This window comes from Pan troglodytes, chromosome 6 (assembly GCF_028858775.2).
Source record: "Pan troglodytes isolate AG18354 chromosome 6, NHGRI_mPanTro3-v2.0_pri, whole genome shotgun sequence".
Classification (NCBI taxonomy): Eukaryota; Metazoa; Chordata; class Mammalia; order Primates; family Hominidae; genus Pan; species Pan troglodytes.
In genome coordinates, this window is record NC_072404.2 from 27,312,922 (window position 1) to 27,337,804 (window position 24,883).

The following is a 24,883-nucleotide window of genomic DNA, read 5'->3' on the forward strand; positions in this document are numbered from 1 at the left end:
AATCTAAGAGAAACCTCTTGTATCTAACCAGAAAAGCAAGAAAAGGGGCCTTTTCCTCCAAAACCAGTTCCATTTGCAGATTACACTGAAATAGTAGCAGCATAGGCACCAAAAAATCTCTAGAAAATACCCATATCTCTGGCTAGGGGAACTAGAAAATAGAGTCTGTTTTCCAACAAATCTGAGGTAAATCAACATCATTTTTCTGTCTTGCCACTTCTACTCTGAAGGTGGTCCCAGTCGTGGTGTAAGTGCAGAACATTATGGGAGCCCCCAGTAACTTGGCTTTTCTAGCCGGAGGAACTAGAAGGTGAGACAACTGGAGGTTGGAAAGGCATAGGGGAAATTTTGAGAGCGATATAAAAGATGCTTCCTAATTCTGTGTGTAGATCAAAAGAAGTCCTGGGTTCAACCTTGCACTGGGCTCAACCTTGAGCATTGCATGCACAGCACAGACACAAAGAACCACAGCAAAGACCTCAAGAACTAAACATCTTAAAAACCACCATCCAATTCCCAGCATGTGCTGAGCAGAGACAAAAAGTATAACAAAGCCTTTGAAAAGTGAATTAATGTTGGAACTGCTGCTCAAAGAGGGCAAGATGGAACTTTTAGTCTGAACCTAAACGGGTTGAGTGCCTGCTAAAACAAAAACATTTTCCAGAGAATTTTTAACAGGGCCTAAAATCTCTGCAATATAATGTCCAAAATGTCCGGGATACAATCCAAAATTACTCAACATACTATGAGCCACGTAAAGCTGACTTTTTATTAAGAGAGAAGATAACAGATGTCAAGATGATCTAGATTTCGGAATTATCAGATAAGACCTTTAAAGCAGCTCTTATAGCCATGATCCATGGACTAAAGATAAGCGTGACTGAAATCAATGGAAAGGCAGAAGTTTTTAGCAGAGAAATCTGCTATAAAAACTATAAAAAAGAACTAAATAGAAATTTTAGAATTAGAAAAATACAATATTAAAAGTAAGTTTATCAGATGCTCAGTAGCTAAGTGGAGATAATAGAGGAAAGAGTCAGTGAGATTGAAGATAGACCACTGGAAATTATAAAATCTGAAGAATTGAAAGGAAGAAGATTGGGGAGTCAGAAAAAACTGGATTGCAGGGATCTGTGGGACAATAATAAAAGGTCTTAAATTTGTGTCATTGGTCTCCCAGAAGGAAAGGAAAAATACTGCTGTAAGACAAAATTTGAAGAAATAATGGCTGGGACTTCCCATGTTAGGTATAATAGATTCAGGAAGTTCGTTGAATCCCAAGCAGAAACTAAAAGAAAACAATATCATATTGTAATCAATCTGCTGTAAATCAAAGATAAAAAATCTTGAAAGAAGCCAGAAGAGAAGGACACATTATATACAGGGGAACAAAAATTCAAATTATGGCAGATTTCTTCTTAGAAACTATGGAGGACAGAGAAAGAAAAGAACTATCAACTTATCAACTCACCATTTTATGTCCAAGGAAAATATCCTCAAAACAGTATAGTAACAAGAGCAAAGTAAAGATACTTTCAAAGGAAAACTAAGTGAATTTGCTGCTATCAGATCTGCCTCAATAGAAATGCCAAGGAAGTTCTTCAAGGTAAAAATAAATTATACCAGAGAGAAATTTGAAATTGAATAATGAAGGAAGGGCAAAAAATAAAAATAAATCGTCTTTTCTGTTTTCTCAGCCACTTGCCAAAAGAAATGCTAAATACCTGGGTAAATAGAGCAGACTGTTTTTCCTCTGCTGAAATTCTTTAACATATGTCTATTTACAGTTAAAAAAAATTAACATTGTCTTGTAGATTGTCATTGTATGTTGATGTAATACATATGGCCAATATAACAGAAAGGGAGGGTAAGGAAGCCAGTAGTTAAAAAGCTGCTTTGTTTTACTCTGAAAATACAGAAGTTGTTATGTATATTTTGAAAAGTTAGATATATACCAACCACTACAGAGAGGGTGGGTGGAGATACTCACCTAAATGTCTCCTATATATAGGACTGATAAGTTACTATAGACTTTACTAATTTTGTAAATTAAATGAGAATACTAAACAACATTCAAATATAGGTTGATAATCTCTAATTCACAGCGCTCCAAAATCTGAAACTTTTTCAGCACCAGCAGGACGCTCAAAAGAAATAGTCATTGGAGTGTGTTGTTTTTCAGTTGGAGTGTGTTGTTTTTCAGTTTAGGATGCTCAGTCAGTATGTATTCTGCAAATATTCAAAAATCTGGAAAAAAAATCTAAAATCTGAAACACTTATAGGCCCAAGCATTTCACATAAGGGATACTTGACTGTCATCTGAAAAAAATGGAGAAAAGGGAAAATAGAAGCATGGAAAACAGACAATTTAAAAACAGATGATAAAGTGATAGACTTAAAATCTAATCAAATCAATCATTACACTAAATGCAAGTGGTATAAATTATACTAATCCAAAGGGAGATACTGTCCAATGACATTTTTTAAAAAGGATCCAACTGTATACTCTGGGTAAAGAGAGTATCTGAATAACACTCCACTTTAAAGAATATCCCAGCAGAATGTGTATTTTATTCAAGAGCACATGGAACATTCACAGAGGTAGACCATATTCTGGACCATGAAACACTCCTTAACAAATTTAAAATAAGAATCAGACTGGCATGGTGGCTCATGCCTGTAATCCCAGCACTTTGGGAGGCCAAGACAGGTGGATCACCTGAGATCAGGAGTTTGAGACCAGCCTGGCCAACATGGTGAAACCCCACCTCTACTAAAAATACAAAAATTAGCTAGGCATGGTGGCATGTGCCTGTAGTTCCAGCTAATTGGAAGGCTGAGACAGGAGAATTGCTTGAACCCTGGAGGTAGAGGTTGCGGTGAGCTGAGATTGCACCATTGCACTCCAGCCTGGATGACAGAGTGAGATTCCATCTGAAAAAAAAAAAAAAAAAATCATACGAAGTATGTTCTCACATCATTAAGCTAGAAATCAAATAACAAAAATATCTAGGAAATCCCTAAATATCTAGAAATCAAACAACACATGGGCCAAGAAAAAGTTTCAAGGGAAATTAGAAAATATTTCCAATTAAATGAAAATACACCATAAAATTTGTGGGATGCAGGTAAAGCAGTGCTTAGAGGAAATTCATAGCATTAAATGCTTTTACTGGTAAAAAAAAGAAAGGTCCTCAGTCAATAGTCTAAACTTCCACCTTAGGAAACTACAAAATGAAGAGCCAATTAAATTCAAAATAAGAAGTTGGGAAATAATAAAGAGTAGAAATAAAAAGAATGCTATGCATAACTCTACAACCTAAATTTGAGGACTTAGATAAAATGGAACAACTCCTTGAAAGATACAACCTACCAACACTGGCTCAAGAAGAGATAGATAGCATGAATGCTCCTATATCTGTTAAAGAAATTGGATTTGTAATTTTAAACTTTTGACAAAGAAAACTCTGGGCCCGTATGGTTTCATTGACAAATTCTACCATTTAAGGAATAAATAATACCAAATTCTACAATTTCTTTCAGAAAATAAGGAACACTTCTCAACTTATTCTATGAGGCTCACATTATCATGATACCAAAGAAAAAAACTTAGACCAATATCGTAAGTATAGTTGTCAAAATTCTCAACAAAATACTAGCAAATCCAGCAATATATAAAAAGGATAATGCATTGTTACGTAGTACAGTTTATTCCAAGAATGAAAAGCTGTTTGAATATTTGAAAAAGTCAATGTAATTCACTGATAATGACAAAAGAAAAAAAAATCACATGACAGCAAACACACACTAAATATTTGGCAAAATTCTGCATATATTTCTGTAAAAATTCTCAGCAAACTGAGTTGAAGGAAACATCATTAACCGGATAAAGGGCATTTGCTAGAAATCTGCAGTTAACATCATTCTTAATGATGAAGGACCTTTTGCTTCCCTGTGGAATCCAGGAACAAGGTAAAGACATCTGATTTTACCATTCTTATTCACCATAGTACTGGAATTTCTACCCAGTGCAGTAAAGCAGGAAAATGTCATAAAAGACATACAGATTCTAATAGGAGAAATAAAACTATCTTTATTTGCAGACACCAGGTTGTCTGTATAGGAAATCCGTGGTGCCTACCAAAAAGCTTTTTGAACTAGTGAGTTTGGCAAGGTTGCCAGATACAAGATAAATGTACAACAGTGAATTGTATTTCTACATCCTAGCAGTGAATAACGGGATATAAGTAGTTTATAAAAAGAGTGCCATTTGTAATATGATGAAAACAGTGAAACATTTTGCCATAAATCTAACAAAATATATGCAAGACATGTAAGCTAAAAACTAAAACATTGATGAAAGAATGCAATGAAGAACTACATTAATGCAGAGATACACATTGTATTCAAGGATTGGATGGCCCAATATTGTTTCCATGTAATTTCTCCCCAAACATATCTGCAGATTCAGTATAATCCTTCTCATAATTCCAGCAGCATTTTTATAGATAACAAGCTGATTCTAAAATTATATGAAAGGCAAAGCAATTAGAGTAGCCAAAACAGTTTCAAAAATAACATAATTGGCTGATTTACACTGCATAATTTTAGGTGTTCCTGTAAAGCTACACTAATCAACACTGTGTAGTTTTGAAGGACACATGGATAAGTAAGACAGAATATAGAGTCCAGAAATTCCCCTCCACACACAGGGTGCAAAAACAGTTCAGTAAAGAAAAAGTAGTCTTTTCAATAAATTGTATAGAAGAATTGGCCATATGCAAAACCTTTAACCTACATATCTCAAGTCTTTTACAAAAACTAACTCCAAGTGATTCAGAGACTTAAATCCAAAACCTAAAACAACAAAGCTTTCTGAATAAAATATAGGACAAAATCTTTGCAGCCTTGAGATAGGCTACGAGTGCTTTAACACAACTCCGAAAGTGTAATCCATAAAAGAAAAAATCAGTAAATAGGACTTGATGAAAACTAAAAACTTTTGCTCTGTGATGGATCCTGTTAAGAGAATGAAAACTCTTAACAGATACAGATACAGACTGGGAGAAAGTGTTTGAAAATCACATACCTGACAAAGTGCTTTTATGCTGAACACCTTAAGAAGTTTTAAACTCAGTGTAAACAAATTTAACAGTTTTTTTTTTTTTTAATGAGCAAAGGATTTGACACTTCACCAGAGAACATATGTATGTGACAGAAAAGTGCATGAAAAGATGTCTGATATCATCTATTAGGGAAATGGAAAATAAAACCATAATGAAATACTACTGTACACCTATTAGAATGGCTAAAATCAAAAGCAAGAACCATGAGAACATGGTAACTGCAAGTACTGGTGAGGATGCAGAGCAATTGGAATTCTCATATATTGCTGGTGGGAATGCAAAATGACACACTGCCTTTGGAAACTAGTTTGGCATTTTCTTATAAACATGCAATTACCATATGATCTAGCAAATCTACTTCTGAGTATTTACCCAAGAGAACTAAGAACTGTGTTCATACAAAAAAGCTATGAGTGTGCGTGTGTGTGTGTGGCAGATTTATTTATTTATTACTCAAAATTGGAAGTAACCCAAATGTCCTTCAGCTGGTGAATGGGTAAAAATATCCATACATTGGAGTACTACTCCCCAACATAAAGGAATGAATTATTAATAAACAGCCACATGGATGAAACTCAGATGCATTATGCTAAGTGAAAGATCTCAGAATCAAAAGACTGCATAATATATGATATCATTTATGTGATATTCTGGAAAAATCAAAACTATAAGGACAGAGAACAGATTTGTGTTTTCTAGGGCATAAGCAAGGAGGAGGGAGAGTTCAACTACAAAGAGACACTACAAAGGAATTTTTGGAAGTGATAGCAACTCTTCTGTGTGTTTATTTTGGTGGCGATTATGTGACTCAATGCATTTGTCAAAACTCATAGAACTCTATACCAAAAAAATGAATTTTACTGTATATAAATTAAAACATAAATGTTAAAAAAAGTGGAGACAAACTCATTTTGAGAGACTACAGTGTAAAAAGGGAGAGATTTACTATTTTATATTTTAAGAATTCAAAACAGTTTTCTGTTAAGCCTCATGTGCATGCCTCAGTATCAGGCAAACACTTCTGTTAACTCTGCCAAGGATAATAGGATTTAGAGCCAAAGGGACTCCTGAAAATTATTTTGTGCAACCCCATCATTTCATAAATAAGTAAACTGAAGGCTCAAGAGGCTAATTGTCTTCCAAGGCTCTAAATGTAGTTACTCTTGCTGCTTTCTAGATTTTCGCTTTGTCTTTGTCTTTCAGCAGTTTGATTATAATGTGACTCAATGTGACTCTCTGCATTTAACCTACTCGGAGTTCATTGAGCTTCTTGGATATGCAGATTATTATTTATTTATTTTGTTTTCAAATTGGGGAAGTTTTTACCTATTTTTCAAATATTCTTTCTTTAAACACCTTGGAACTAATGAGTCTCTCAACCTGTGCTGAAAGGTTCTGTGTGCATGTTGCAGCTTGCCTTCAGCACTCAGCCAGTCATTTGACATCTCTGCCTTAGCCTTCACTTTCTGCTTACCTAGAGCCTCAGGATTAGGCACAGATTAGTTAGGGCCTTCTCATGCTATTCTGAGCAGGCTCACAGCACTAAACGTGTGTGACCTTCTAAACATGTATGACCTTCTAGATTCCTGTGTATATGTCAGAGGTTTTTAAAGCTCTTCTGAATCTCTTAGCTCTCAGCTAGCTTTTCCTTTAAAGCCTTTTGGTTAGTCTATTGTTTGTCCCAATTATTATCCCCTGTCTTGGGCATCCATGAAGTTAAAATACTTGCTTCTAATTGTTTTAGACAAACACATGCCCTGCCTTACATCTGGGAGAAGGCATTTCTCATGGGGCTACCTCACAGAGTCAGATTAAATATGACAGTTTTATAAGTGGAGTCTTCAGGGAATGATTATTTGGGAATTAGGCTTTGAAAGAGCCTCAGCTGTGTTCCACCCCCTCTAGTGGCTGCCAGATGGTGCCAAGAATTCAGGCTGTTATTTTTCAAGGCTGCCACAGAGGTGGGGAGTGGAAAATGAGACTAGTAAGTTAAAATACTACAAAGCTTGCTGTTCTTACAGAAATTCAGCCATTTTTCTTGAATAAACACTTCCATGGATTGCTGCAAGCCTTGATTAATTGCCAGAATCTGAAATGGTTGCTTTTGACAGTTTTTTTTCCCATAGGTTTTTGTTGCTTTTATGGAAGAGCAAAGTTTTGGAGGTTCTTCACCATGTTCAGTGACATCATTTCTTGGTTTTGCTCTTGCCCCCTCTTTCTTTCTGAAGCATCATAAGGATTAGAATGATCCTTGTGTTGATGAGTTCTCTTTGTGACATGTTGAATGATGCTGTCTGTGGCACATCCAGGAAATGTCTAATTCACAGCTGAGTTTTGGAATCTGGATCTTGATGTAGTCATCTATTTATAGATGATAGTTAAAACAAAGTGGATTAAATAGCCTAAATAAAGCATTTATAATGAAATAACCAAAGAGCTTCTATATTTGAGTTGATAATTGCTACAGGAAAAAATGAAAAATCACTCATTATGCAGATTGGTGTCCCTATAAATTCATGGTCTCAAATCTCAACCAGTTTCTCAGAACTGCCTATCAATCTTAGTCGTCTTTGTCAGTTTTCTCATTAACTTAATTATTATCTAAACCTCCTTAAGTCTTCTTATATCCCTTGTCACTCCCCTTCAACCTCGCCTTACTCTCAGTTTTCTACTTAAAGAAAATTAAAGCACGACTTCTCTCAAATTATCATCTTTCACCCCTTATTACAACCAGCCCTCCTTATATGTGGATTCCTCATCCTCAGATTCAGCCAACTAGAGATTGAAAATTTTTGAAAAAATAAAAACAGTAAAAAATAATACAAATTAAAAATAACAACTATTTATATTAGTCATAAAAGTAGTCTAGAGATGATTTAAAGTATATGGGAGGATGTGTGTAGGTTATATGCAAATACTGTATGCACCATTTTATATAAGAGACTTGAGCATCAAATGATTTGGGGGTCTACGGGGTCCTGGGACCAATCCTAGTGTATACCAAGGGCAACTATCTACTTTTACCCCCAGGTAAATGATACTGGAAAATGTAGGGTACTCATGAAAAGACTTTAGATATTCTAGGCCGCGTAGGTAAGAAAGAGTGTAGGAGGGACTGATAGACTGGGAGTAAGGTAGGGGTGTTTCAGGAACTACATGGCTCTCAGTTTGAATAACTTGAGTCCTTACATTCAAAAATGATTACAGTTAACCCTCGAACAACACAGAGGTGAGGCAAGTCAACCCCCAAGCATTTGAAAATTTGCGTGTAACTTTTGACTCCCCTAAAACTTAACTACTAATAGCCTGCTGTTGACTAGAAGCCTTACTGATCACAGTCAATTAACATGTATTTTGCATGTTATATGTATAATAAACCAGATTCTTAAAGTAAACTAGAAAAAAGAAATTGTTAGGCCGGGTGCGGTGGCTCACGCCTGTAATCCCAGCACTATGGGAGGCCGAGGCAGGCGGATCATGAGGTCAGGAGATCGAGACCATCCGGGCTAACACGGTGAAACCCTGTCTAAAAAAAATACAAAAATTAGCTGGGCACAGTGGCGGCCTGTAGTCCCAGCTATTCGGGAGGCTGAGGCAGGAGAATGGCAGGAACCTGAGGGGCAGAGCTTACAGTGAGCCGAGATCACGCCACTGCACTCCAGCCTGGGCGATGGAGCAAGACTCTGTCTCAAAAAAAAAAAAAACAACAACTGTTAAGAAAATCATAAGGAAGAAAGAATATATTTACTATTCATTATGTGGAAGTGGGTTTTCATAAAGGTCTTCATCTTTGTATTCAAATTACGTAGGAATTTGAGGAGGAAGAGAAAGGATTGGTCTTACGGTCTCTAAATGCCACACATTTAAAAATGTCCCTTTAGTGGGTTGAATTGTTTCTTCCAAAAAGATATGTTTAAATCCTAATCCTAGTATCTGTGAATGTGACCTTATTTGGAAATAGGGTCTTTGCAGATGAAATGAAGTTAAAATGAAGCCATACTGGATTAGGGTGGGCCCTAAACTCAATAGCTGATGTCCTTATAAGAGGAGTAGACACAGGGGAAAAGTCCAGGCAAAGACAAAGGCAGGGATTGAAGCAGTGCAGCTACAAACCAAGGAATGCCAAGGATTGCCAGCAGTCAGCAGAAGCTAGGGTGAGGCAAGAAAGGACTCTTCTCTAGAGTCCTTGGAGGGAGCAAGGCTGGGCTGAGATCTTAATTTTGGACTTCTGGCCTCCAGAACTGTGAGAAAATAAATTTATGTTGTTTTAAGCCACCCAGTTTGTGGTATTTTCTTATAGAAGCCCGAGGAAACTAATATATTACCTTAATTTGCTCTTGAAATTAATTTTAATTTATAAATATGGAGGTATATTATCAAATGACAAACTTAGAAATAGCATTAGTAATTTAAAAAGTATGTTTCATACATTATCATAGCTTAGTTTTGAGAGTAGCAATTTGAAAAACAGATTATAGGCAGAACTCTGACAGCTAGATAACTGACTCTTGATAGGTGCTTCAGATACAGAAAGCTTAAAAGATCTGGTTTATTCCACTCATCCATTCCAATCTATCATTCCATTTGAAATCTCAGAAAATTTTTTCCAAGGGAAATTACTGTTAAGAATATTATAGGCCGGGCGCGGTGGCTCACGCCTGTAATCCCAGCACTTTGGGAGGCCGAGGCGGGCGGATCACGAGGTCAGGAGATCGAGACCATCCTGGCTAACACGGTGAAACCCCGTCTCTACTAAAAATACAAAAAATTAGCCGGGCGTGGTAGTGGGCGCCTGTAGTCCCAGCTACTCGGGAGGCTGAGGCAGGAGAATGGCGTGAACCCGGGAGGCGGAGCTTGCAGTGAGCCGAGATCGCGCCACTGCACTCCAGCCTGGGCGACAGAGCGAGACTCCGTCTCAAAAAAAAAAAAAAAAAAAAAAAAGAATATTGTAATAGTAAGTAGTCTAATGTAGTTTCTGGAACATTGTATTTAAATCCTTTTAAAAGACTACATTTTCTTAATGTGATAAAGCATGGTATTCTCTTAGATAATCTAGGCAAAAGGAGCATTTTTTTTCCTATACTCAGTTTATTAAAAATTTCTTGGGATACATTGAGATTTTCATGAAGAAATGAAATTTGAAATTTGTTCTTGACCTACTTTGGATATTTGTAATGAAGATGTTTTACATATCTTGAGCCATATATTAGGTCAGCTATAATTTATTGGGCTTTAAATTTTTTATAAGGTTATATCATATGTAACTAGATTAGTTTTCTATTGCTGCCACAACAAATTACCACAAATTTAGCCGCTTAAAATAACACACACTTATTACCTCATAGTTTCTCTAGGTCAGGAGTTCAAGGGGCCTCAGCTGGGTGCTCTGCTCAGTTTCTCACAGAGCCAAAATCAAGGCTTTGGCAGGACTGCATTCCTTACTGAAGGCCCTGGGGAGAAACCTGCTTCCAAAGTCATTCGAATTGTCAGCTAAATTCAGTTCCTTTCTGTTGTAGAATGTAGGTCCTTGTTTCCTTGCCAGCTGGCAGTTGGGAGCCTCCAGTGTTTTCATTTGGAGGCTGCCCACACTCCTTCTCATACTGTCCATGTGGCCCCCTCCAGCAACAGCAGGGCACGTTTCCCCTCACTATTCTAATCTCCCTGATTCTAGCTAAAGAAAGCTCTTCACTTTTAAGAGTTCGTGTGATTACATTACGCACTACTGGATAATTCAGAATAATATCCCTATATTAAGCTCCATAACTTTAGTTAGATCTGCACAGTCCCTTTTACCATGTTACTTAATGTGGGAAACACACATTCACCTCTCTGAACCCAAAGACTGCACTTGGAGACACAAAGAACAGCAAAAGCGAGACTTTTAATGGTGGTCTTGCAAGATGGGGCATATGGTAGGCAGGCACACCCAGGGCAGTTACAGCAGTTAATTTACCTCCTAGCATGCAAATCCCTCCCCTAGTTCCTCGTTGGTCGAGTGTTACAGGGTTACAATCTTCCCGGACATCATCCAAGTTTCATTATCCCCCTAATAAGGGTGTAATCTTCCCTTCCCTGCTTAAGTTTCGATTTCCCAATAGTGAAACTTTCTTCGCTTTTATGGGCTGACCCCTTCTCTACATTCTGTTTGCTCATTGTGACCTTCTAGGTACGTGAGCCGTGCAGTTTGTTACATCCGCAGGCTGGTTGCCAGTATTTAGATTTATCATGCCTTGAAAATAGATCATTTAAAACATTTTCTCACAAAGTCCCTCCCCTTTTCTGTTTACTTCCTTCGGTCTCATTTTCATCTAAATCCTTTTTGTCCTTGAATTGCTCTAGAAGTCTTTTACTTTCTCCATAGGAGATTGAGTTTAATTTTGTTTCTAATAGTACCAGGTTATTTTGCTGGTTAAGTCATGGGCATTTGTTTATTAATAGCTGTTTTAATCTCTGTGCTAGTCCCCCCACACAAGGGATAATACAAAAATCCCACTGCTGTTAAGACTTCTGCCACAATTATGAGAGATGTAAGGATTGAGGGCTACCATGTCTTTCCATTTTCCAAACCAATCTTTTAGCCAACCCATAAATGGGTCATCAATTCCAGCATTTTCTGCCAGTTCATTGGCCAGAGTTGTTGGTCTTCGTAAAGCTTTTCTGATGGTCCCATCTGGGGCAGTATTGTTGGGAATGAAAGTACAACATTTCCCACCCAGCATAACACATACGCCCCCTTTTTCTGCTAGTATCATGTCTAGCGCAAGCCTGTTTTCCCAGGCCATTTGGCTGGTGGCATTTAACTGGCTAGCCACCCCTTTGAGGATGTCCCGAGTATAATTGATGAATCTCTGTTGATTATAATAGATGTAGTTAATCTAGTCCACATTCTTAATAGTTGACCACCAGAAGAGTGCTGACTTAAACCGAGCTGCTATTTGGTTTCGGGCCTTAAATTCATTAGGCACCCCCCCCCCTCCGGGAACTCCTATAGAGTTAACATATATATTGGGATCAAAAGATACGTCAAATCTCTCTGGTTTTGGTAGCCGTGTGTATTTTCGGGTATCTTATGGAATACCAGGATGAAGGGAATGGCCAACTGGACTAAAGCACAAGTCCCAGTCCGATTGGATGGTAACAACTTATCATCCTTTTTTCCCACAGTACCACCAGACATCAGCCGTGGTGTATGGAGAGCTGAGTAATTGCCATTGCCTGACTCAACCTGTGATGCTTAGGATGTGGGTACAAGTTGAGAGTTCTCCCATGGGCTTATTGAATTCTGCCCCCTGCCTGGAGAGGCAAGAGGAGTAGTTCATATTCCCTGTAGAGAATGAGGGGTTCTGACCCCTCTCCACAATGCGGGAAAGAGCAATGACAGACTCTTACAAGTCTCATTTTCCCATGCATCCTTGTCTCGGTATAGAGCCAACATGCAACACATTACTTCAGGATCAGTATTCCATCCTAGGGGAAATGGAACCACCCATGCCTGAGGTCCTCCCGCAGCACATGCATAGTAGTTACTCTTGTTGAGGGCTTGTACCAAAAATGTGACCCACTCAACCCAGGCATTCACATCCCCATACCCTCAGTTTTTAAGGTTTGCTTTACATCCTTTACCTCAATTATTTTTAGCCTTTTAGGATCATTATTTGGTGGACTAAAGTGTTTACTAGGGCCTGGGCTTGGAGCAGTACCAGACACTTGTGGGGTTGAGTTTTTGATGAGTTTGAGAATAAATTGCCCTACGGGGTCTTTCCCTGTGATGTCTGCCCCTAACCCATATAACCAAGAGTCTTCCAGAACTGGGGCCAGCCCATGTTTTCTTTTTAGATTTTTCTCAGAGTTAACTTTAAGGGTTCCTTAGGTGACCCATGCACTTTCCACTCGTCTTTTCCCCTCCTTTCCAGGGTCTCCTTTACCAGTCCCTTGACTCGAGTATAGTGAGTCCACCTCATGCAGCTGTTCGCATGGCTGTCTCAGTGGTCAGGAGCACTTGATAGGGACCTTCCCAGCTTGGGTGGAGCTTGTCTTCTTTCCAAGTCTTAATCAGCACCAAGTTACCAGGCTGAAAGTGGTGAGCCATGAACTCAAGAGGTGAAGTTTGAGTTAGAAGTCGTTTTAACCTAAGGGATGACAGGGTGGAGTATATGGCCACTATATAATTTCTTTAAAAATTGATCCTTGGTTTCCATAGCCGGAAGATCTGTAGCTCTGCACAAATATAGGAGCCCATATAATGACTCGTAGAGGGGCAATCCCAAGTCTTTTATTGGGGCTTGTTCTAATCTAAGGAATGCTATTGGGGGACATTTGGTTCAAGGCATTTTAGTTTTTAAGATTAGTTTGGTGATATGCTTTGTGAGAGTTTGATTCATTCTTTCTACCTTTCCAGAGGAAGGGAGATGCCAAGGGGTGAGATAATCCCATTTAATTTGTAAACCTTCCATAATTCACGTTAACACCCTTGAGGTAAAGTGGCTTCCATTGTCTGAATTAATATTTTCCATCAGTCCAAAGCTAGGTAAATCTGTTTTAATATTATTTTGACCACATTCCCAGCAGTGGCTGTTGGAAGGGGAAAGGCTTCTACCCAGCCTGAAAGGTAATCTACCATCACCAGTAAATACTTCAGTCTTCCTACTTTGGGCATTTCTGTGAAATCTACTTGAATGCTTTGAAGTGGTCTTACTCCGGAGGTCTTCCTGTTTTCTAATCACCTTTTTGTTTATCTTTTGACAAGTTAACACAATTTCCACATGCTTGTTTAGCAAGGGTATAAATCCCTATACACCCATAATTCCTAAGTATTGTATCACACAAAGCCTGGGGTCCCCATTGACTCCATTTGTGTAATGTAGATACTAGTTTTCTCATTAGGGGTTTACTTATTTCAGGAAGTACCCATTTGCCATCTTCAGTCTGAGTGACCCCTGTCCTGTCTAATTCTTCCTCCTCCTCTCTGGTAAACTGGGGCCTTAATACTGGCTTAGGGATGTTTGGGAGCAGACTACATAGTCTAATTTCTTCGTCCAGGGAGGCTTGCTTAGCAGCTTCATCTGCAAGCCTGTTTCCTGTAGCTTCTATAGTGTTCCCTTTCAGATGACCATTTACATGAACTATGGCTACCTCTGCTGGAAGCAGGAGGCTTTCTAAAACCTGTTTGACCAGTTACCCAGGTACCAATTATTTTCCCCTGCTATTTATTAGACCCTGCTCTGTCCAGATTTTTTTTAAAGTGTGTTCTAACCCATTAAGCATATTTAGAATCAGTATATATAGTGCCTTCTTTGGCCTTAAGGAGCTTTATGGCCGGGTTAAGACCATATAATTTACAGATTTGGGCTGACCAGCCATTAGGTAATCTACCTTTCTCACATAGGGAGTGTTTATCTCCATCAGTGACAGCATTGCCGTCTCTCGTTCGTCACAACTCATCCACAAAGAGCCTTATCCCATCATGTAGTGGAGCTTCCCTAAGGTTTGGTCCTACTTTGGTTTGTTATTCTATGATATCTAAGCAGTTCTGGTCTGATGTCTTTGATCTCCTCTCCTTTCCATAGGAAACTGGCTGCATTTAGGCAAATATTTGTTGTTACAAGCAAATAATTTTTTTTCTTAATTATATGGCTTCATATTTTATGAAGAATGTGTTCAAACTATCTCCCGGCTTTTGGTTTAATATATTCCTGACCTGGTGTGGGGCGCTTACTATTAGGGCCCCAACAAAGGTTAGCTTTCTACTCTCCTACCAGCAGGGCTGTGGCAGCACTGCTTGCACATATTTGGGCCACCCCTGAGAGACAGGATAGAGAAGCTTGAAGGCAAAAGCAACAGATTCCCTCTTCCCTCCCCAGGTTTGAGTGAGCACCCCAAGGGTGATCCACTGTTACCAACAGATGGAATGGTTTCTCTAAAGATGAGAGGACCAGGACCGCGGCTGTAATGAGGGCCTGCTTTAGCTCTTTTACCACCTGAATTTCCTTTGAGGACAATTGCAAGGGATTGGGTTCTTCTTCTAGTAACTTGATATATAGAGTCTTTGTCTTTTGATCATATGAGTCAATCCATAACCTATAGTAGCCAGTTAAATCTAAAAATTTTTGGAGTTCTCTTTTTGTCTTAGGCAAAGGCAGACCCACTATTCCCAGTATTCTCTCTGGGTTTATTCTTCACATCCCTTCACTAATCAGGTGTCCTAAATATTTAACTTCTTTTTCTGCAAACTGCAGTTTGTTCTTAGATACTCGCAATCCCCTTTCTCCTAGGAAATTAAGCTTGTGGTGGTTTCTGATACCTCGGCCCTCCTCTCCCCAGAAATTAAAAGATTATCTATGTATTGTAACAACTGGGTTCCCCTGGAAGGTTGAAATTCCTCCAGGACTTTTTCTAAGATTTGACCAAATACGTTTGGGGCTTCTGTGAAACCTTGTGGCAGCACAGTCCAGGGGTACTGTTGTTTTCTCCTAGTTATAGCATCTTCCCATTCAAAGGCAAAGAGGTTCCCTAATCCTAAAGTCTAGGGGACATGCCCAGAATGCATCTTTTGGATCCACCACATTGAACCACTTACGTTCATAGGGTATCTTACTAAAGAGGGTGTAGTGTTTAGTCACCACAGGGTGGTAGGTCTGGACAGTTTGATTTATAGCCCTTAGATCTTGTAGCAATCTATACAACCCATCAGGCTCTTTGGGAGAATTGGAGTATTGTAACATGCAGGGTTTTAATTGTCCATCATTAATCAATCCCTCTATTACCAGTTGGAGACCTTTTCTCCCTTCAGTGGAAATGGGATATTGTTCTCTGCAAACTACTTCTGGTTGTTTTAGGTTAATCTGTAAGGGTGTGATTTTTAACCCTCTGTTGCCTTCCCTAACCCTCACAAGGGGATTAATTTTTCTTTCCTCCTCCTCTGTCAGGAGGCCCATCATTACTTTTATTTGTCCTTCCTCTATTCCTAATCCTAAACCCAATCTCACAATCAGGTCTCGACACAGGAGGTTAGTTCCTACTTCAGGAACAAGTGACGCCTCAATTTGTTTTGCTCCTGATGTAATTAAAATTTTCTTAAATATTGGAACCTGAAATCCCTCCCCTTTTACCCCTGATACTTTCAATTTTTCCTTAGAGAGTTCTGTACCCCTTGGTTGGTGAATTAGGGAGGAGTGAGCTGCCCCAGTATCAACCAAAAATGTCACTTCTCCCTCAGGTCCCACCTTCAGATTTATTAAGGGTTCCTGGTGGGATCTACTCAGAAGGCGCTCCTGCCCCCGACTAGTCTTCATCAATAGTCATGAGGGGTATCACCTTTTCTTTTTTCCATTTAGGACATCCTCTCTTCAAATGCCCTGTCTTTCCACACTTGTAACATCCACTCATAGTCTTAGGACCTTTTCCCTGCATTTCCCTTCTTTCTTTGTGTTGAAATCTATAATTCCCTTGTCTCCTAAGTGGGGGATCTTGATGTAAGCCTTTTCTGACTACCTCTTCCACAGTGGAAACCATGATTTTTGCTTTTTGTTTCTGCTTCTCTTCCTTTCTCCTTACAAAGACCCTCTGAGTTTGCCTCAGTAAATCCTCAGTTGGTTTCTCTTTCCATCCATAAATCTTTTGTAATTTTTTGGTAATGTCAGGCCAGCTCTTAGTTACAAAGTTAACCTTCAAAAGGCATTGCCCTACTGGGTCCTCTAGATCTAATCCGGAGCATTTTCTCATCTGATCTCTGAGCCTATATAGGAATGCAGAAGGAGTTTCCTCTTTTTCTTGTTGAATCGTGAATGTGTCCTATGTCCTACGAGTGGACTCCTTGATCCCTTTAATTATTAGTTCCTGGAGATCCTACATTTGGGCACGGTCCCTGGGATCATTATTATCCCATTCAGGATTAACATTTGGAAATTTTTGTTTGGCTGGTGAGACTTCTTGCCTGGGAGGGTGTTGCCTCTCCCAGATGGTCATGTCCACTCTCCTGATCATTCCGCTTTCTCTTCCTATGAACAGGATATTCTTGATGGACATCATTTCAGCCCAGGTGTAAGAGCTGTATCCTAGGAATTGGTCCAGATGGTCTGCTAAACCGAGTGGATCTTCTAGGAGTGGTTTCATTTTTTTCCTGAAATTCCTAATTTCAATACTTGTAAGAGGAGCATTTACAAAGCCAGTCTCTCCCTGTCCCATGGGAACTCCCCTAAGAGGGAACATGCTAGGTGCCTCCTGTGTGGAAGGAATAGGGAAGTTCTCAATATCCCTCTTACAGTGTTCTTTTCTTAAATTTGGATAAGGATTTAGAGGAGCAGTTGGTTTGGCTCCACCATGGTGTCCAGGTCTTTCCTCCTCTAACCCTCCTGCTGCCCCTTGATTTTCCTGTCCCCTGTTTTGTGAGATGTATGGAGGGGCATGGATGATGGGGTCCCAGGGCTTTTCCCTGGGTGAGGGATTTTTACTAGGCTCTTTTTCTTCTTCTTTAAGTGGGAATATGGGGCTAATTCCTTGATCCAGCAGAGAGCATAACCTATCTCTTGTGAGGTTGGGGTTTTATTATTCACATAGAGAATTAAAGCTTGGCACACCTAATTTTTATCTGAGCCAAACTTAGGCCATAGGACTATGCTGGTAAATGTCAGAGGGAGTCTCTTTGGCTCCCTCTTTCCCTTGTCCCCTAGGCCTAGGAATTTCTGTTTCCCATTTTTGGTCAGTCTGTGTCTGAGCTTTTCCCTGTGTTCTCAGCACCCCCTACTGGAGGTTTCTTGCACACCCATGGAATCACTTCATCCATTCTCTGACCATTCTTTGTCCATTCTCCTCACGGGAGAACGGAACCATGGATTGGGACTCTGCATTTGCTTCATATCTAGGGTACATCTCAGTCACACACACTCAACCTCTGAAAATGCCCAACCACCAAGACAGTACTTACAGTCCAATTTTCCTCCCTTGGCTTCTGCACGAGGTTGCCTGGTTGCTGCAGTGCCTGCTTTTCTCCCTGTGTCGCCTCTGCTGCCTCCTGAATAACAGTCTCAGGTTTGTCTGTGGCTTCTGTGGGGAGCCAGGACGCCCGGACAGAGTGGGCCACCCAAATCGGGTGGGACACCTCTGCCCTCTCGGCTGGAGTCCCACTCCATGCAGGCACAGAGATCCCAGACAGGCCCCCAGGTTTGTGAGAAACACAGATTCACCTGTCCAAACCCAAAGAATGGACTTGGAGACACAAACAATGGAAGCGAGACTTTTAATGGTGGTCTTGCAAGATGGAGTGTCTGGTAGGCAGGCACACCCGGGGCAGTTACAGCAGGTAATTTATCTCCTAGCATCCAAATCTCACTGCAACCTCCACCCCGCCTGGTTCAAGCGATTCTCCTGCCTCAGCCTCCCAAGTAGCTGGGATTACAGGTGTGCATCACCACGCCCAGCTACTATTTTTGTATTTTTAGTAGAGACAGGGTTTCACCATGTTGGCCAGGCTGGTCTCAAACTCCTGACCTCAGGGTCCACCCACCTCAGCCTCCTAAAGTGCTGGGATTACAGGTGTGAGCCACCGCGCCCAGCCTAAATACAGTTTGTTTGTTTAAGTAGGCCACTGCCTCCACCTTTGTACAGAGAAATCCCAGGTTCCTCCTGTCAGAACCTAGCTAGACCCTGGAATAAGATACCAAGACCAGGCTTGCCAACTGTGGCTTGGCATAGAGTTTGTGTTTGACCTGGGGTCAGGGCCTTGTCTACACACTTTTTTTTTTTTTTTTTTTTTTTTGGAGACAAGGCCGTGCTCTGTCATCCAGGCTAGAGTGCAGTGGCTCACTGTAGCCTCAACATTTGCATTACATGTTGATTTATATAATTAATGGATGGTGTTGCTTATTATCGATTGATTGTGAATCTGGCCACGACAAATTTATTCTAATTGTTTATTTTCTCAGATTATTTATGTAAATAGTAATAACTGTAAATAATAATCGATTTCAATTTTTTTCTTCCAATGATTGTACCTCAGTTCATTTTACTGTCTTATATGTTGGCTTCGTCAGAATGTTTCATATTATGTTGAAAATAGTAATGATATATATAATAGCATTCTTATCTTGTTCCTGATGTAGAAAGTAATAGTTCAGAAGTTTCTCCATTAATTATATGTAGGGGTATAGCAGGTAAAAGAAATAAATTTTTATTCCTGGTTTGCCAAGAGCTCTTATCAAAATGTGTTAAATTTTATCACACTGTTTTTATGCTTCTGTTGACCTTTTTTTTCTCTCCTTTAACTTTATGGGATCTTAAGTCATACAAAGTATTTTATTTTTGTGTAGTCAGATTTGTCTATTCTCTCTTTTATAGTTTCTAAATAACCTGTTGTACTTTTTAAAGTACCTTCAAACTCTAGGTTATAGAAATATTTTCCTTTTTTTTTTAATACTTGGTTTTAAATCTTTGTAGCATGTATCTTGGTGTGTGGTATGACATGGAGGTGCATCTTCTTTGTGTTACTTCAGAGGGATGTTTAATACAATATTGTATTGAGTGCAGTGCTCCTGTAAGTTTTAATATTTGTTTGTAACAATAATAAGGAAGACTAATGGTTTTTTCAAAGTTTACTCAAAAGTAAAAGCACACACGTAAAGAAAAAGAGAATGTAAAGAAAAAGAGAGAATATCTGACGTGGACCTACTTGAGCCTATAGATTTTTTTATTGGTAAGTCAAAAGCAGGGCCAAGAAAAGAAATTATCCAAATTGAATTTTCTCATTATATTAGTCTGTTTTCATGCTGCTGATAAAGACATACCTAGACTGGGCAATTTACAAAAGAAAGAGGTTTAATTGGACTTACAGTTCCACATGGCTGGGGAGGCCTCACAATCATGGTGGAGGGCAAAGAGGAGCAAATCACATCTTGTGTGGATGGTGGCAGGCAAAGAGAGAATAAGGAAGACACAAAAGCAGAAATCCCTGATAAAACTATCATATCTTGTGAGGCTTATTCTCAAGAACAGTATGGGGAACCCACCCCCATTATTCAATTATCTCCCACTGGGTCCCTCCCACAACATGTGGGAATTATGGGAGCACAATTCAAGATGAGATTTGGATGAGGACACAGAGCCAAACCCTATCACTTATTATCCAAGTTTTATCAGACTGGGAAAACAACATTTCAGTCCCTTAAGTAACAATTTTAGAGGGAAGATCTACGGCTAACAGTTATTCATTGTGCACATCAGGATAAACCAGTTAACCAAATTTTGATATGCCTCATTTATTATACACAAAAACAAAAAGGCCTCTTTGTTTTTAGTTAACATTCAACTAGCTTTTATTCCAAAACAAAGAAGTCGGTCCAGTAAAACTATCTTATATTTTGAAGAAAACATATTTAAGAATTGCTTTGGATAACGGAAACTGTTATCTTATGAAACCTAAAAACTTTATTAAATTCTGAATGTAGCATGTGCCTGCCTCCCATTTTTGCCTTGTAAAGAACTCAGTATGCTATTAAATTATTAACTTAGTTTATTTGAAATAGTTCCAAGATATTTCATGCCTCCAAGATTAAAACTAAAACCCAGGTTAGCAGTTTTGAAGAAGAGTGGACATGAGCCTTGAACATTATATATATTTGTTACATCTGATAGAGATATTTTAAATTGTCTGCTAAAAACCCTCTTGCTTTGTAGATGGGAAAACTGAGAGTTCCAGTGGCTATTTACTTGCTCCAGCTTTTATTTCCAGTTCATAACAGAAGCAGGACTTAAACTTCAGGTCTTTTCGTCTCAATCACATGGTCTTTCTCTTTGCGTTGTGTATTTGATAACGTTTTTAAATAAAACAAAGCATTTTGCAACTAGTGAAACTGTACAAAAAGTCATATAATGTGACCAGAAGGGAGATTATTAAAAATTATAATTTCACTTAAGCAAAATGTGTATAACGCCATTTACTGTTTTTCTATGTAGGTGAAAAGAGATTTGAATGCCCGGAATGTTCTAAAAGGTTTATGCGGAGTGATCATCTCTCCAAACATGTCAAAACGCACCAGAATAAAAAAGGTGGTGGGACAGCTCTTGCCATTGTTACCTCGGGAGAACTGGACTCATCTGTTACAGAGGTGCTTGGCTCCCCAAGAATTGTCACAGTTGCAGCCATTTCTCAAGATTCGAATCCAGCAACTCCCAATGTTTCAACCAACATGGAAGAATTCTGAAAAGTTATTTATAACAGAGACCTCTAGTGCTGCACTTGTTTACACACCTTTGAAAATCTGGAAATGGGCTGGTCAAGTGGATTACAGAGTAGGAAATTATGTTTTCATTCTTGGCTTCTTTAAGTATTCCAGGGTTTGGGGTCAACACATGAAGTGTTGAATTTTAAAAAATACAAAAAGCAAACTGATGTACTGGAAACAGAGAAGTATTTCCTCCATACTATAAGTTGTAGTTGTTTGGAAATATATCACATAACCTTTATACAGAATCTTCCCATCTCTTAATATCATGTGTTAACATGTTTAAAAAGACCTTAGTAGTTTGCAGGCTGGACCTTAATTGGACTTATTTTCTTTGAAAGTACTTTGTTATAAATTCAGTCAGTAATAATTTACGTGTATTCTTTTTCTCTATAGCACAGAAAACAGATAGTTAACTGATGATAGGGATAATACTGTATTTCCTTAGCTTGATTTTTGGAAAATCAACCGAAAATAGTTTGGCCGTCTTTTCTAAATGTTAGAAATTCTTCAACAGTTGAATTAGGTAAGTTCCAAAACAGTAATCTGAGATGCATCTCAGATCTTTATTACCACTACATTATAGTAGTGTGTATGCAGACAATCAGTGAAGTTCAATTACTTTCTCCATTTGGAGACACAAGAGGAACATAGAGTTAAATCTTAGGTTAAATTTTAGGTTGACACCTTAGGAAAATGCTGGGAAAAAAATGGTTAAAACAAAACTCATCATAGCTTCAGAAAAATAAAATGAGGCATCTTAACATGCAATGTTCTAAAGTTAGGATTGATTATATTCCTAACCCTAGGTTGAACCACAAAATTTCATTTAAAATGTTTATATTGGAAGTATTTGCATAGAGTGTAAATTGTTCTGTAGTTTCGTATTTTGTAAATATGAGTTATGTTGACAATGTGCAGAATTCTTTATGCTTTGACTTGGTAGCCAAAGAAAGAATTATACTTTTTTCCAAGGCCAGCAGAAAATTGTCTTTTAACTACATTGTAATTCTTGTTTTCCTCTACTAAAAATTGGCCAGTCCCATTTTATTTCTAGTGCTATGTAAGAAGGTAATTAGGAATTATAACACAGTAATGTTTTTATGTTACATCAATAACTGAATTTTCCCTAAAAATTAGCCTAATATATAATAGATATATTATGAAGCAAAACTTTTATTTTTGAAAAGGCAGAATAATTTTCAGTGAAGTAAGTGACTAAAGAAAAAAACTATATTATTGTTTATGCAAGGGTCTTACAGGAAAGGGTCTTTTTTTTTTTTTTTTTTTTTTTGAGATGGAGTCTCGCTCTCTTGCCCAGGCTGGAGTGCAATGGCACGATCTCAGCTTACTGCAACCGCCGCCTCCCAGGTTCAAGCGATTCTCCTGTCTTAGCCTCCTGAGTAGCTGGGATTAACAGGCGCCTGCCACCACGCCTGGCTAATTTTTGTATTTTTAGTAGAGACAGGGTTTCGCCATGTTGGCCAGGCTGGTTTCAAACTCCTGACCTCAGGTGATCTGCCCACCTCGGCCTCCCAGAGTGCTGGGATTACAGGCATGAGCCACCATGCCCGGCTAGGAAAGGGTCTTATTAGGAAAGATGGCCAAAAGTTTCATATGAAAAAAATTGGATTATAAACCAGTAACTTAAATATTAATAAGGATATTTTATGTTTTAAAAAAGTATTTACACAGAATCATAATCAGTGAAATTGACCATTTGAAAACTAAAAGTTTTTACCTACCTGCTCAATTTATTAACATCATTGCTTTGGGGACTGTTTGAATATAGGTACGTGTTTTCTTGTGCATTCTCTATAATTTCAGGAAAAGTACTACTCATGCGAATTCTCTTCCAAAATTGTGATGTTTCTTGTATTTTTGATGAAGGAGAAATACTGTAATGATCACTGTTTACACTATGTACACTTTAGGCCAGCCCTTTGTAGCGTTATATAAAACTGAAGGTCTTTTGTGCTTTCAGTTTGTATAAAAAAGCTTTGAGATTAAAGGAAAAAAAAAATTTTTACACTGTGGTTATAAATTTCAAGTTTCTTAAAGCTTTTGTAGACTTGTAACAGAGTCTTTAAATTTTAGTTGGATTTTGTAAATTGTTTTGTATATTTTATTTAATGTACTCTTAACAACTGATGTATCTGGCTTTAAAACATCAGAATTGGTTTGTTGTTTTGTTTGGTACAGAGGAGCATTTGGTAGTGTTCATTTTAATTTTATTATATAGGAGCTGAAACATCAAATATATATTTTATCTATCATTATGCTACACAATCAGTGCTATAAATTTTTTTATGCAAAGAAACTTTCTTAATGTTTTAATCATGTTTCCTCCGAGTGACACTTTTTGTTGTTGTTAATACCAAGTATGAACACTCTGCATCATTATTCCATGAACCAGTTCTAATGCAAACCTATGTATGTCCATTAGAAATGGAAGTTATTTTTTAATCAACAATGAGGCCTATTATAAATTTATCAGATGAATCTGGATAGCTTTATAGCATATAAAATATGTTAATTTGTGTTAGCAGGTGCACATTTCACCACTGAAATTAGAAATATTTTGACAGTCTGTTCTGCATACCATTCTGAGTCTACTTTTCTGTCTTTAGAAGAATCGTAAATTTCAATGTCCTTTATTTGACTCAGTGGGATATAGCTGTTATAAGTAATAGGGCACAGATGTGCAGTAGAGTCTTGTTTAATGGCATTTCACTGTTCATTCCCTTTACCACCGTTATAAAACTTTTCTTTATTGTAATTATCAGTGCAAAGCTATGTATTTATCATGGTAAAACTCCAGTGTTAGAATAGTTTTTTCTTACAGTATACTTTCTTTGGTTAGGTTTGTGTATGTGTTGCTGATTACATTAGAACTTGATGTTAAGTCATTATTTATCACACTCTCATGAGAGCAGTAATAAAAGTGTGTGATCTAGGAGAAAAAGTTAATTTGTCAAACTTAGATAAGCATGATGTTTAGGTCCTATTTTTCAATTTTATAACTGTTTTATTGCAACAATATTTGTATTTAAGTCTCCATTTTAATGCCTTGTGGTGTTTTTTTATGCATGTCACTAAGTTGTCATCCCACATAAATTGATGTGCAGCATAGGGTATTAAATCTACATAATGATTTTAAAACAGAAATAGTTGATGGTAAAATGTAAATGTTTTGCAAAAATTCCTTATAAAAAGTTTTGTAGTAACATTTCACTTGTAAATTTTTTTTGTAAAAAAAAAAAAAAAGAAAAAAAAAGATGAATCCAGAAAAAAACCTGTTTCCCATATTCTAGAATTTAGACAATTATTCTGCCAGCAAAGCCTCTGGGGCTGTAATTGACATTTTTACAGTGCTGATTTGTATAAAATTTGTTTTTTGTGGATTTGGAAATAAAATCATGTACAAGTTGTTGCCTGCAATAACAATTGCAAGTAACCTATTAAAAATTCCCTTGAGTTTAACATGTTTCATTTAATTATGTATACTATAAAGCAGCAATAAATTATTTGAACTATCAACCT

The 24,883-nt window shown here is 38.1% G+C and overlaps 1 protein-coding gene across 2 annotated transcripts in view; it reads left to right on the top strand.

Moving 5' to 3' along the window:
• SP4 (Sp4 transcription factor) overlaps positions 1 to 24,823 on the top strand; it is an 87,098-nt gene extending 62,275 nt beyond the window's left edge. For both annotated transcript variants that reach the window (XM_527679.6, XM_009452749.5), the window contains exon 6: positions 21,072 to 24,823. In XM_527679.6, the coding sequence (XP_527679.1) occupies positions 21,072 to 21,319 (248 nt within the window). In that variant the 3' untranslated portion in view covers positions 21,320 to 24,823. The remainder of the gene's footprint in view (positions 1 to 21,071) is intronic.
• The last annotated feature ends 60 nt before the right edge of the window (positions 24,824 to 24,883 follow it).